This window comes from Marmota marmota, unplaced genomic scaffold (genome assembly GCF_001458135.2).
Source record: "Marmota marmota marmota unplaced genomic scaffold, marMar, whole genome shotgun sequence".
Taxonomy (NCBI): Eukaryota; Metazoa; Chordata; class Mammalia; order Rodentia; family Sciuridae; genus Marmota; species Marmota marmota.
The window spans coordinates 4,218,847-4,233,233 of NW_026000222.1; the positions used below are offsets into that span (position 1 = coordinate 4,218,847).

Below are 14,387 nucleotides of genomic sequence, written 5' to 3' on the forward strand. Positions count from 1 at the left end.
GGTGCAAGAAGGTGCAGCCGAGCCATTTAATTCCTGCAACTTCTATTTTAAATGACAGTACAATGAGGCTTTGTACCACTGTGAATTCCACAGAGAAGGATCACCCCAATTCTCCAGATTCAAAAGCTAATCAGATGTTTTGCTCTGTCTGTGGTCATTGGGACAACTTCTCCTAGGTTCACAATCTAGAATAACTTCAGGACAAGGATTAGTACGGGTGCCCTTCCAGACCCTCCCCTGCACCCTGTTGTGAAGGCTCGGGGCGCTGTGAGCAGCCACAGGTTGACCCCCAGGATCCTGGAGAGAAGGGAAGCTCACTGAGGTGCCAGGAGACCAGGGAGCCCTGACCCTCAAGGAAGCCTCCAGATGGAGGGGCAGAGGCCTGGCAGCAAAGCATCAGGGCAGAAATGCTGGAGGAGCCAGAAAGCCACAAGGAGCCTCCATCACAGTCGAGGGACCCAGGGGATAGCGGCTGGAGTGCAAGGTGTACGGAGGTGCAGGAGCCCTGTCCGCGCGGGGGGGCTTTAGTGAGGACCAGAGAGGCTGAGTCCATGAGCAAGGGGAACCAGCAAGCAGACTGACCGGGTCAGAGCCCTGAGTCGATCCGTCCAGATCGTCTTAAGGTTCATTCCTACTCTCGCCGGTTTATGGAAGGCAAAAATGAGTCCTTTCTGGCGGAATGTAACACCAGCCAGAGCCTCAAACCATCCCCCCAAATTTTGCACCTTGTCCATAATTTAACTACGAAATCACTAGGTATGAAGACCAGAGCCAAGGGCCAAACCAGGAAAATGTTGAAAGAAAAAGAAACTCAGAAGTGACCTCGAGTGACTCAGCAGACATTGAATTTTACATCATGTTTAATTATGTTTATCTCTCACACACACACACACACACACACACGCGCGCGCGCGCGCGAGGGCTGGGGAGAGGGACAGCCACCTGAAGGAAGGGACAGTGGGGCAGAAGGAGCCGTGGAGGGCTACGTCATGAACTGAGACGCTTCAGGAACCGGTATGACCGACTCAAGCCCCACCACCGTTCAGCGTGTCACAGGAAAACCAGTGAAAGTCAAGACTAGCCTGAAAGTCAGACGCGGCTCTTCAGTGGGGAACAAAGTTCCCCAAAGTGATCCTGTCGTTTCGGATGGTCGACCTTCGACAGCCATGGCAGACGTCAGAAGGCAGGGACCGGCATCTTCAGGGGCCGTGAGAGACGGCTGCCAGCCAGGGTACCGTGCCCAGGGAAGCTGTGCTCCAAAAGGGTTGGGCCCAGAGGTGCTCGTGGTCAGCAATGGACGAGAGAACTTTGTCACCAGCAGAGCTGAGCTGTGTTTGAAGGTGTTTTAACCAGAAGGGGAATCCCTGCACTGGGAGGCGCAGAAGCAGGAAGGGATCGAGAACACTGCAAAGGATCACGTACAAGGAAAATGTAGGTAGAGACTTATTAAAAAAAAAGGGAATAGCACTTTTGTAAAATTTAAAACACATAGAGTCACAACATGACAAAAAGACAGGAGGATAAAATGAGTTTGAATGTTCTGGGTCCTTGAATTAGCCAGGAAGGGATAAAAATGCCCATTTGTACTAGATTCTCTGTGTTAGCCATACAGATGACAGTTTCCCAAAGATCACTACAAGGTATCAATGGTCAGAGCTGAAAATGAAATTATAAAAATCCATATATTTCTGATAAAGGTAAGAAATGAGAGAAAAAGAAACATGTAGAAAGAATAACAAATAGGGGGAAAAAACAACTAAGATTTGCAGATTTCAAACCAAACCTATGGGACTTGGATTAATGTAAATGAGCAACATAATCCAAGTAACAAGGCCAGGAGGATTAGAATTGACAAAGAAAAATCCAAGCCCACATAGATGCTGTCTATAAGGGACATGTTCTGAGTAAAAGATTACAGAAAACTCGAGAGAAAGAAATGACAGAAAGGCATATACCAGGATGATGTGACCAAAAAATACCGAGCTGATGATGTGGACACCAGAAGAGGTAGATGTTGAGGTGGGTCTGTAGCTGCACTTGCTGGGTTTTCTCACGCATCGGGAAGATGCAGTGATTAATTTGTATGCATTTAATAATAAGGCCTCAAAATATTCAAAGAAAAATTTGATGGAGCAAGAGGAATCCATATACCCATAATCCTGATATCGTAAATTCTTTCAGTAACTGATGGAATAAGCAGACTGATAAGACATGTGTAGAAGATTGAACAGCCAGATCACGGAGCTTAGTGTAACTGATGCAGACGGAGCCGAGTTCTAAATAACTACAGAGTCCACATGTGTTCAAGGGCCCCTGGACCAGCTCTGGTGTGGGCTGGGAAGCCGGTCCGAGGAAGTGTCAGAGGACCGTGATCCTATAGCGCATATTCTCCAACTGTGGGATTAAACTAGCTACTGTTGAGAAAGGGAGGAGAAAACCCCCAAGCATGCGGCTTCACACAGTGTACTTCTAGAAAACCATGAGTTCGGAAAGAAACACTCAGGAAACTTGAAAATACTTTTGAACCGAAAGACAATGAAAATACATTCAGTGACACCGTTGGGATGGAGCTGCAGCCACACTAGGGGACACTAGTGTTCAGCAATCTTAAATTCATGATTTAGAAAAAGACTACAGGTTAATGATCTTAAGTGTCATCTTAAGGACTTTGAAATAAATGACATCCAGAGAAATAGAAGGAAATGAAGAAACAATAGAGAAAAATCAATAAAACATCATTTCTTTGAAAAGAGTAATAAAATGAATATACTACTTGGCAGGACTCATCAAGAGAGATAGAGACAAAAAAAGATGAAATGGACACATTTCTAGAAAAATACTACTTGTCAAGTCAAAATCAAGAGGAATAAACAATCTGGATTGTTACGTCCATCCAAGAAACAGAGCGCTAACTGAGGACAAAGGCTGAGAAAAGGGGACTTCACTGAAATGCAGTCTTTCTTCCTCAGGGAGGGAAGGGGCGAGCCAGAGGGCGAGGAGATGGCTGGGAAACAGGGACAGGCCCAGAGTCCCACTTAGCAGAAGCCCCCAGGGCTCCCCCAGGACCCCGCGGGAGGCGTCCCAATGCCAGGAGGCGAATGAACGCGGTCAGCGCTTCAGCTCTCAGGGAACAGATGATAACCGCGCTGCGCAGACCTCCGAAAGGCGGAGAGCCAACCGCAAACCCGACGGTAGCACACGCTGGGGAGGACAAGGACACTCGCCTCCACTGGTCTGATCAAAATCCAGCCATGGAAGCTCAGTGGCTGATGCAAAGCAAACTGGACCAACCTCTGGCAAAAACTGGCAGTCATGGAAAGCTGACCCAGCAGTTCCACCCGACGGTGACTTTGACCCCAAACAGCTCGCAGAGGCTGCACGCGGGCTCACAGACAGGGTCAAGGTTGCTTATTCCACTCTGACACCAACTAGCCCCAGCTGGCAACCACCCAAATGCGCACCGCGATGGGAACAGACGGGCGGGTGTGGGTGCATCAGGAGGAGCCGCGGCACTGGAGCCTGGGTACCCGCAGGAAAGCGTGTGCATCCGTGGAAGCCGTGAAGGAGCAGCGGCTCCTGGTTAGGTGGGGTCCAGGAGCAGGCTCGGGCTTCGGTGCTGCTTCTCGCCTCCTATATCTTGGTTTGGGTTTTCTGTTTGACTTGTTGAGAATTAAATTACACAGGAGGTGTGTACTTTCTATATGAAAGTTACAGGTTTATTAAAAAAGAAGTTGATAAATCTTGAGTGAGACATATTGACTGCAGTTTAGAAAGATGTCTGGAAAGTCTCAATAAAACTAGTGAGAAATTACAGAACACCACTGCGGAGCTCTGTTATAGGTGATTTCTTTTTCCTTCTGGTTGTTGAGAAATAGAAAATCTAGACAAAAGCTTCACAGACTGTACATAAATGTTCACAGCAGAATATCCGTGATAGTCTAAAGGTTGGAGCCCCCAAATGCCGGTCAAAGGATGGGTAGAAACCCACATGTGGTCCATCCACCCACTGGAGCATCAGTCCTAACAAGGAATGGGGTCCTGGGGGCTGGCTTAGCCTAGCACTTGGAAGTCCCCAGGTTTGATCCTCAGAACCAACAAAAACAAAACAGAAGTTGCTAAAGAAATGAGGTGCTGACATGTGTGTCAACTTGGGTGGACTTAAAAGAAAACATTAAGCTACGGGATGAGGCCAGTCATGAAAGACCGCAGCCTGTGGTCCCATGTGTATTACAGGTCCTAAACACACCATGCCTAGACCCAGGGTACCTTGGAAGCCCCCAGGCTGGGGGAACTGGGGATGGACACGGGCATTCTCCTGTGGGTGGTTCTAAGAGAGACAGAGCCACAGTCAAATGGCTTTGTGCACATGCTCCGAACCAGTGGAGGGCTCCTCACGAGAGGGGGAAGCTCGTGGGGGGTGAATCACACCTCGGGAAAGCAGGTCTTAACAAAACCTCAGTGGAACCCAATGCAAAGTGACAAGGGACCGAAATAAGTAGTGCCACCCTACCTCAGACAGTTCATTAAGAGGAAGAGTAGATTTCTAAACTAAGAAATAAAATGGCTCTTTCATTGTTGGCTAAATCTATGAATGAAGAAGAGTGAATCATAGTGAACACATTGGAAAAGGATTTAGAATTCTTGCCCGTTCTACCCGCTGTCCTGACACAGATAAAGAGAACATAATACTCATCATGTGCCACAGACAAGGACCTGGCTGACGACCTGGTTAGCAGCATTATCAATTTAAAGATCAGTCATTACACAAGAATCTGAAATTGTATAGCACAGACCTGTCTGTACACACACACACACACACACACACACATCTGTACATAAAACAGAGTTGATAGATTTTCTCAAATTTAACAACAATCCTCAACACTAACACAAAGTTCTCCAATAATGAAATGTGTTCTGCAGGTGAAAAAAAAAAAAAAACAACCCCAAACCAAATACCACCCACTCCATAGTGCAGGTCAGATTTCTATCAACCCTGTTAGAGGAAGGACCAGACCTTCAGTTCTCACATTTCTACGTCACCACCAGAGAGTTTGCAGCTAAGCATTTATGAGAAAAAGAATTGCAGGACAGCCTTCGGCAGTTAACTAATAAAACATTTTTACTAATACAAGCTAATGCCTCAAACAAAAATAAGACTCTTGGGTGTCTTATGTCCTGAAAGAGCCCCTCTGGCCTTGGACAGGGAGAGCAGGCTCGGCCGTCACCTGGCGGCCTAACCTGGTATCTGCGGGGCTCCCGTTCAGCTCACCAGGGTCGGCCTGCACCACTGCCTTCAGCCCTTTGTAAAAATGGGGGCATCTGCCCAAGACGCCCTCTCTAGCTGGACAGGCCCTTGAAGTTGATGCCACTTTTATTACACACATCATGGTGTAACGCCAAAACATCTACCTCAGAGAGAACGCATCACATTGCCAAAAATACAGTCCTATGTTCTTAGGTCTAAATTACTGATTGCCATTTTAAGGTACAATTTGGAAATGAGATTTATTGAATAAAGGAAGAAAATGCTCAGTTCTCAGTTTTAAAAATCTGATTATCATTTGCAAACACATTCTTTAGAAATCAATGGGGAATTGATTAACCCTGACCTAAGATTTATGTGCAATCAGGAGTTATTAAATTGGTCTTTGTTGGGCATCTATTATGTTCTAGGCACACATCAGAAGTCTTTCCTGAAAAAGAATAATAACTTTAGAATGAAGTGTGGACGAGTTAGCCTGCTGCAGAGGCCTCCGGTCCTCACCTCTTTTAAATCTCTGGGCCTGGAGCCTTTTAAGTGGATTCCTAAGATCATTTCCAAATGCCTCATCCAGGAAATTCAAACTCACATTCAGTTAAGTCATGAGTACAAGCCGTTAGGAAAAACTCCCGGGGAAGTCTCTAGAGGGAAACCGGGGTTTCCAACCTAAATCTGCATGAAAGTCAACGACTAAAAATTGATTTCATGTAACATGAGCAATTTGAAATACAATCTGGGTTCATCATACCCAGTAACACTTTTCTCAAGTTCAAATTATCTTCAGGAAGCATTCCGTAAATACTGAATTATTGAGTGTCTACCGGGATGCAGCTGAGAACAGGAGGGAGGTGGTTCTGGCTTCTCAGCAAGTTCACAGTCAGTGTAAACGAGCCCCCGGGGGAGTAAACGAGCTGACTCTGCACTTCGATGTCTTCTTACCACCCCTTTAAGGGGCCTCCTTCCTTAAACAACCGCTGTACTGTTAAGGTGGCCACCATCAGAGGAAGATGGTCAGCGCTATGTCTCAGTCTCCTTTACAGATAAGGGGGGCGAAGAAGGTGTAAGCAAAAGTCACTTGGGCTTCTTGGGAAGCACTTTAGATAACATTTACCCAGGAGGCAGGTCCTCCGTCACCGTCTCTGTTCCCTGCTTCTTTCTGCCTGCTGTTGGACGTGATAGCTGGCACCGCAGTTAATCTGTTGTGCCATGAAGCAGCTGGGAGGAAGGCGGAGCAGGGAGATAAGAGGAGTCTGGGGGGTCAGGGCATGGTGTCCCTGTACTGGCCTGGAACCATCTACCTGCAAATTTTTAGCTTATTTAAAACGGTGCTATTTCTAGTCTCTGTTATTTGCAGCCGATCCCAAGTCCTCTTTTAAATTGTTCTCTGAAACAGATGAAGGGGTGTACTTCCCTGGAAATGGGACACTATGTCAACCAGAACTTTTCAAAACCCTCGCATATTCCCCAAACCACACATGCCTGAGGACTGCCGAGATGTCCGAATGTGGAGAGTCACATAAGACAGTGTCCCCTTGGACTCTGCACCCCAATGGCCCCATTTCCATCCTGCAACCACCAGACCCCGACCTTCATCTCTCATGACTGTTTCCACCTCAAGGTCACAGCTGCATGTCCCCTGTGTGCCCAGGTCCTGCTGCTCTGCCTGGCCCACATCCTGAGCCCCAGGGTGAGTCTGCAGGGGGACGATCCATCTCTCCCAGGTGCTCTCGGCCTTCCTGCTCCCGCCCCACCCTGGATCTCACAGTGATGGTCTCACTGCCTCCCCTCTCGCAGTCCTTCCTCCCTACAACTCCAAGGTCTCCACGTGTACCTTGACGCGCTTGAGCAGAGTCACAGATCAAGTTAGAGGAACACAGTGCCTTCCAGCGTGGAGTGGGTGGCTCTTTGGACAAGAATGCTTGGGACTTCAGGAACAGCACTGCGATCACCTGGACATCATCCTCATCATCACCTTCACCCCACACACTTCAGAGGACAGCAGGTGACAGGCACGGCCCAAGTACCTTTCGTCATCAGCCATTCACCTCACAGGGAGCAGCCCAGGGCTCTGCCACGGGCCCCATGAAGAGCTGAGGGCGGGGCACATGGAGCGGCTAGCTGGCGCACATCAGGGCCAGTCAGCGGGTCCAGGTCCAGCTCTGGGCCACCTCGGCCCCTCTGGCAGCTCTGGTGTGCATCCCTCTGCAACAGCCTTGCGGGACCCCGTTAGGAAGCGGAACTGCTCTAATTTAACCAGTGTTGGGCAAAGACTCCTTTGGGAATCCCACATCCGAGAGCCCGTCACCTGCACCTCTGTGAGTGAGCCATCTGTCACTTCAGACATTGGCCCCGCCCTTCAGGGATCCCAGGCTTCTCATCCAGTGTCCATTCAAAGAAACTTTTTGTGCTTTTGCTAATATCCACAAGTGGGCACATTTTTCTTTTGATGCTCAGTGTCTCTTGCTTAAATTTAAGGTGTATGTTAAATCTTTCCTTGAACTCAGTGATGTCAACCACAAGAACAAAACCATCTCTCAGTCCCAGCACTCAGTCCCGACTAAGCACACATTTACGTTAAATGCTACGTGAGTATTTTGAAATAGACAGACAAGAAATCCTACAGAGCAATGACTATCCTCCATAGGGTTCCACTGAACACCAGTTCAGTAAGACATGCTGTGGTCCAGGAAAACACGTTCCTGGGGGAAGAACTCTAAGAAACCACCTTAGAGAAACAGACAATTTTGAGGTTGCTTAGGAGTTTTGCAGTAAATCTTTTTAACTATTCAATTCGGCGTTCCCCATGTCTGTTTGACCCCGAATTCTTTTCTCCCTTCCAACTCTTTACCTCCATCTTCCACAGTGGAACTTAGGGGATTAATTTCTTGGAACACCAGTTTGGGAAACGTGGAAATACTGAACGAGCAGTCCACACTAGCAGCTCTAGGGACACCCACAGACAGTCATGGTCTGGAGCCCCAGGCAGCCATGTGCTGGGCTGTTTTGAGGTTGGGATCCTGAGTGTCCATGAGTCCCTGGGACAGAGGGAATTTTCTACCTGCTCATGAGCCATGCAGAGCTGCCGAGGGGCAGAGGCCACTGGGGAGTCCGGCCTCAGGAGGCCCCTCTGGATTCCTGGAGGGCAGTGGGGCAGGTCCACACAGGGGACGCCTTGGGGGTGGATGAGGAAGCCCGGTGCTGCAGAACAGAGCACAGCTGCAGTCTTGGAGAGCTGGCTGCCTTCCTGTTTCTGCTACTTGCTCTGCCCGTGACCTTGGGTAGATCCCCAGAGCTTAACAGTAAGATCCCTCACTTGCAAAGAGCAGTTAATAAAACCACACTCAGAGGTCTCCAGGTGGAGAGACCCCGGGGGCAGGGGTGAGCCAAGCCCCAGCCTGTGCCTGGCCCCCATGCTTTCCCTTCACTAGGCCTTTGACAAGGGGGTCAAACCCGCAGCCCTGGCCTGGGCACCCCAAAAGCCGTGACCTTAACATGCCCCCGTCAGAGGCCTAGTGCCAATGACTTCCTAGTTTGGGCTCAAAGTCAGCCCCTGAGTGTGGTCTTATTTTCTCAAGCCTTCTGCAAACATCGCTCCACTGGAATAAACGGGCAATGCCATGTGATCCATAATCATAAAAGCATAAGAGGAGAGAATAAATAACGGCCCTCTCAGACAAGCTAACTCGGCTGTTATTCATAAGTTCCTGGGCCACCTTGTCATCGCCAAGAGAAATCTGCTTTACCTCCTTGCTGCAGTTCATCTGGACTCTCAATCTGTACTTGCTTAAAAAAGATAGTTCTTGTTATGCTAAAATCGCAAGGGGACGCGCATAATACGGCTAAATAACACCCATAAAACTATGAAAATGGCACTTTGGCATTAAAAGTTATTTTCTTATGGACTTTAACAAGATTCAGTGCTTTTGTTCTCACAGCTTCCTGGCATTTTAACGTCACACAAACACAAAATAAAAAATGCAAGACAGAATTCCAGCAGAACACCGTCCTGCCCACCGCGAGGGAGTGCTTCCGTTTTGCAGTCAGGGAGCCAGCAGTGGCTGTGGTGCACAGAGTTAGCAGCGACCCGTGGCCGTGGCTGAGACCCCAAAGGTGGCGGTCGGCAGGGTTTACCTCTTTCTTGGTGAACTTTGGCGAGTGATCATTTTTGTCATCGATTACGATCGTGGCTGTGGCCGTGCCTGTTAACCCAACGTCCAGCCCTGCCATGTCTTGAGCCTCGATGATCAACTCGTACTTGGGGTTTTCCAGAGTCTATAAAGCAAACACAACAGAGAAGGTGGCATTTAGTTATGGGCGACTGCCTGGGAAAGGCGGCCAGCACACTGCCCGGGCTCCTGGGTCGAGGGCAGGCCCTTGTGATCAGCCATGGCATCTTTACCTACTGTGTGTAAATGTGCCTTTGAAAGCTGTTTAACCACAGAAGCAGGTCATAGATGAGATGGTCCTGGGGACTGAACCTTTTCACTATCCTTGTTCAAGGGGACATTGGATGCTTTCCAGAATGTTCCATTTCCTGGGTGTGGCTCTACATTTCCCCTTGATAGTCACCTCTAGATCTCCAAGCCCATGGAACAAGACAAAGATGGCAGCACGGGAACTCAAGTTTACGGGGCGATGTGACACCCAGGCGTTGGACTGCTGTACTTCACGGAAATTATCAGAGCTACCCTTTCCAACAGGCATGTCAAACAGCAATTACCACTCACATTTTATAGATAAAAAAACCAACTGAGGTTTAGAGTCACTTACACTGTACTTCTCACAGAATGTTAGACCACGATCTGATAAAGCCACCTGGTAACCACTGCTTCTCTTCATTCCCATTTGGCCATTTGACAGATATTCGGATTCCATGATTAAACATTCAAAACAGGAAACCCAGGAGCTGGGAAGCTAACAGGAAGAGGAGCGCAGTGGTCGCCCTGAACAGCCCGTGTTTAAACTGCTGCCAGGGGACCTGCCTGTCTTGGTCACTCAACGGACTGCTCTTCTGCTGTAAGGCAGTGCCTCACATTTCCTTTGGGGACTCACCCTCACTGACTCTCTGCCCACGTGGTTTGGGTTGGATTGCTTTCCTCTGCTTTGTCTCTGGAGAACTTCTGGAATGAGCCCTGATTAGAAAAGCCCATGCCCATCCCAGGGCATGCTGACCAGTCCAGGCCCAGATGTGGCCCATGATGGGGGAAGCGGCAGCTTCCCTGTGGGTGAACCTGGGCGTGTTTAACTGGTGCCAAAGATGAGCCATCTCATACCACTGCAGGGCGGGGCCAGAAAGGCCCTGAGAATGAGGGGCACCTAGGAGCAAGACCGATCCCCAGCGATGGCGGGTCTGCCACTCATCATGTCCTGCCCAAACCCAGCCTTGCCCAAGGACTTTTCAGTAATTAAGGCATTAATGTTCCTTATTTGCTCAAACCAGTTTGGACTTGTTTCTCAATCACTTACACAGAGGGTCTTAGTGAACTATGTTCAATAACAAAATAAATGGTGTTTACAATAGCACAAACAGCCCTGCCAGGTTGACAGCCTCGCAGACCACGGTTACGCCAGCCAACAATTACCCAGGACCACAGGGAGCAAAGCACAAAAACGCAGCGGCGGGGTCTCTGATTTCCTTCCAAAGCCAGGAGCTGGTGTGGGGATTTAATAGCTCAGTGCTGGCGCCCCTGAAACTTTAAAGGATTTTTGAGGTTGGTTTGCTGCTTGTTCCTGCAGGCACCTTGGACGGTTGTGTTTCCTTTAACTAAGAGCTTCTGCCCCAGTGTCTGAAGAAGTGGTTCTACTGGGCGGTTTGGCAAGGCTCGCCTATGAAGTGCACGGCCACCAGGGGGAGCTGGTGTGCCCCCGACAGCTCTGCAGGGGGACATTCTGGTCTCACCTCAGATTCTACCACCACTGAAGGTCACAAAGTCCCCCTGAGTGCAGTGGAATCGACACCAAGCCCCGCCTGGTTCTGCTGGATCAGGGACAGCTCTAGTGGGTGCTTGTCGTACCATCTGCCCTCGGCTGAAGCTGGCAGACCTCAGCCTGAGCTCGCAAGCAGGTGGGAGTGGATTTGCTCTTTGCCATAAATCCTGCGGCTGGACCCTATGACACCCAATATTGGCCCTCTTCAAAAATCCTTCCCAAATGACTCTGAACATGCCAGCCACAATCCCATCCACCCCAGGTCGCGTTTCTTTATAACATCGTAATTTTTGTCCTAAAAACCGTACATATTTTTGAAAGCACACAGCAAGAAGTAAGAAATTGTGTGTATGGTTTCCCACTGTTGAGAGACCATTGTAAACGTAATGTCACTCACCAACGTGATTCTGGACATCATGCTAACGGCTGTGTAAACTATAATTGTGTGAATATTTTGTACTTAATCATCTCCTCTTCCTTGGTCTTTAGATCGTTAACAATCTTTTAAAAATGTCCACAGTTTAGAATAACACCTTAGGAAGCCTTTGGACACTTGGGCTGGACTCTCATTTGATTTCTTTTGTTTTAAAGGACAGTCCCTGAGATGCAGAATTCCTGCATTTCTACCAGAACGTTACTTTCTGATCCCAGGTGTGGCTTAACCCTAAAGGGCAGCTCCCGAAGCAAATGGGGACAAGTGTGACTCCAGGACGGCTGCGTAGCAAGGAGATGACTCCTCCACGCTCCTTCAGCCCTCTGCAGCCTGCCTCGGGGTGGGCTGCAGGTGGCGTCAGGCCCAGCTGCGGCAGGCGGGCATGCGCTGCTTTGCTCTCTTGGATCCTTCCCTCCTTGGGATACCTGTGCCATCATTCCCTCGGGGCCCCACCCCTTCCTCACCCTCTGCACAGTCGGAGTTCAGGGAGGGCGAGGGCTGGTCAGGTGGCTCAGGCCTGGCCCATCAGGGCCTCCCTCCCCGGGCCAGGCGAGGAGAACTTCACCCAAGGCAGGCACCTGAGACTGAAACTCAACTCCCAGCCCTCCGCAGCCATCCTTGAAACCAATTTACCTCTCAGATTTCACGAGTTCTAGGAGCAGATAAATTTCTCCTTTCCTCAAGACATCTGATTTAGACGTTCCGTGAGAACAACCAGGCATCCTGACCCATATTGTAAGGATGGACACGATGGATTGTCTGGTCATTAGCCAGACAGCAAAGAGCTGTCATCTTGCACTACAGCACTCCCATCCCTTCATGAATACACGTGTGGGTGTGTGTTTGTGTTACATATTTGCACAGGTATTATGATTTTTTATTTCATTGGCTTGTGCATCTAATTGGCAGCTAATGGCCACTTCGTCTGACTGTTGTGCTCGGTGCTGGAGTCAGAGCGATGGGAACCCAGGGCTCTCTTTCCTTGGGGAGACGGGATTCAAGGCTGAGGACGGCCATCCTCACAGGGCTGTGTGGGGCCTGGGTAAACCCCCGGGTCTGCGTGGAGGAAGGGCACTGCTGTCATCTAGCCAAGTTTATAAATATTTTTGAAAAATGAACCAATTTCCACCCGAGGTAAATGAAACTTGACAGATATAATAGAAAATAGGTTGGCGAATCTGGTAGAGAGCCATGTAGCCTGTGAGGTCGAGAAATCATAGGGTTTGGGATGAGCCGTTTCAAAAGTCTCAATTTTCTGGCAAATTTAAGGCTAACATTAAAAACGTTTTTATTACCAAACCACCAGCCAATTATTGTAAGAAAAGAAAAGTGATGCAGCCGTCTCTAGAGTGGAAACTGAGGACCCTCCTCTGCCCTCGCCCAGCCCTGCCCCAAGGCTTAACCAGCACCCACAGTAGCCGGGTGTATCTCGCGCCTGTTCCTGGGTCTCACACTCACAGGCTCACACTCACACACACACACTCACACACACACACACACACGCACACACGCACATTCAAACAGAATGAGACCTTGCACACAGTTCTACGGTTTGTTTTCCCCTCCCCACGGTTGCCTCAGTGCTTACAGATCTGTCCATCCATTTCACAGCCGGACAGTCCACAGTGTGAAGCTGCCGTGTCCATTCAAACCGTCCCTATTGGGTGGCCATTTCAGTTGCTTCCAGGTTTTCACTATCAAAAGCCACTCTAAGATCCAAAGATTGCTGGCCTGTTAGTGTGGGGGATTTGATTGCTTTCACGGTGGTAACAGGACAAACACCAGATCATGGATGGTAAACGCAAGCTCCGTGAAATGCGGAAGCCCGGGCCTTGTTTGAAAAGGAGACAGGATGCCACGGGATTGCCTGGCTCTTTCTGTCCCCTCCGTCCCGTTTTATCCCCCCGGACCCACTTCCCTGTCTGGCTGGGCCATCTCAGGGAAGCTGTCCCCTTGCCTAACTTCCTGGTCACTCTAAGTTGAAACCCACATGGTCCATTCTCTGTCACTCTGCACTTGTCCCTCTGCTGAAATGGACTCCTCTCAGCTGAGCGTCCACCATGGATGCCCCTTCTCAAGGAGGTGCCCTGATGCAGAGGAATCGCCTCTAGGGGCCATGCGGCAGGAGTGTCTCCCTCGGCAAGAGTCAGTGGACTCGGCAGCCCCCTCACCACGCTGGGCCACGGTCTGGGAACATGAAATGTGGAACCAAGACCCGCGAGGACAGTGGGCAGGGCAGACCCTCAGGCTCCCCGCCACAACTCCTGGCCTTCCTGAGGGTTTGGGGGACCCTGGGCTGTCCTCTTTCTCTCTGTCCACGCGGGAGGCACTGACTCTCCTGGACAAGCCACCAGGTGGGCAGACTGCCTGGGAGGAGGACGCCCTTGACCTCTCAAGGCCAGGCTGCACTCTTTGGCTCAAGGCTCCAAGGAGGAAGGTGGGGCATGGACTCCAGTTCCAAAGAGCCTCGGTGAGGCTGAAGGCGCTGCCCTGATGAGGAGGAGGCCAGGGCTCGCTGCCCTAACTCCAGCTCTCTGTGACTCCACACATCCCAGTGTTTACTCAGAAATCCCCGTAGGCCTGAAGCCAGCTCAGTTTTGGTGGCCCCTGTGTCCGCCAGGTCCTGTGTCCCTGGACTCGGGGTCCTCAGCTAGAGTGTACTTCCCCAGTCCCCTGCAGAACCATGAGCTCGTGTGACTGATGCTGGCCAGTGGGACGTGGGCAGAAGTGGCCCTGTGCTTCCTTTTTCCCCAGAAGCAAGGA

General features: G+C 49.8%; 1 protein-coding gene across 2 annotated transcripts in view; it reads right to left on the reverse strand.

Moving 5' to 3' along the window:
- The window catches only part of Cdh13 (cadherin 13), a 1,261,125-nt gene that overhangs the window by 120,601 nt on the left and 1,126,137 nt on the right, over positions 1–14,387 (reverse strand). For both annotated transcript variants that reach the window (XM_048792348.1, XM_048792349.1), the window contains one exon: positions 9,395–9,535. In XM_048792348.1, coding sequence (XP_048648305.1) covers positions 9,395–9,535 — 141 coding nt within the window. The remainder of the gene's footprint in view (positions 1–9,394; positions 9,536–14,387) is intronic.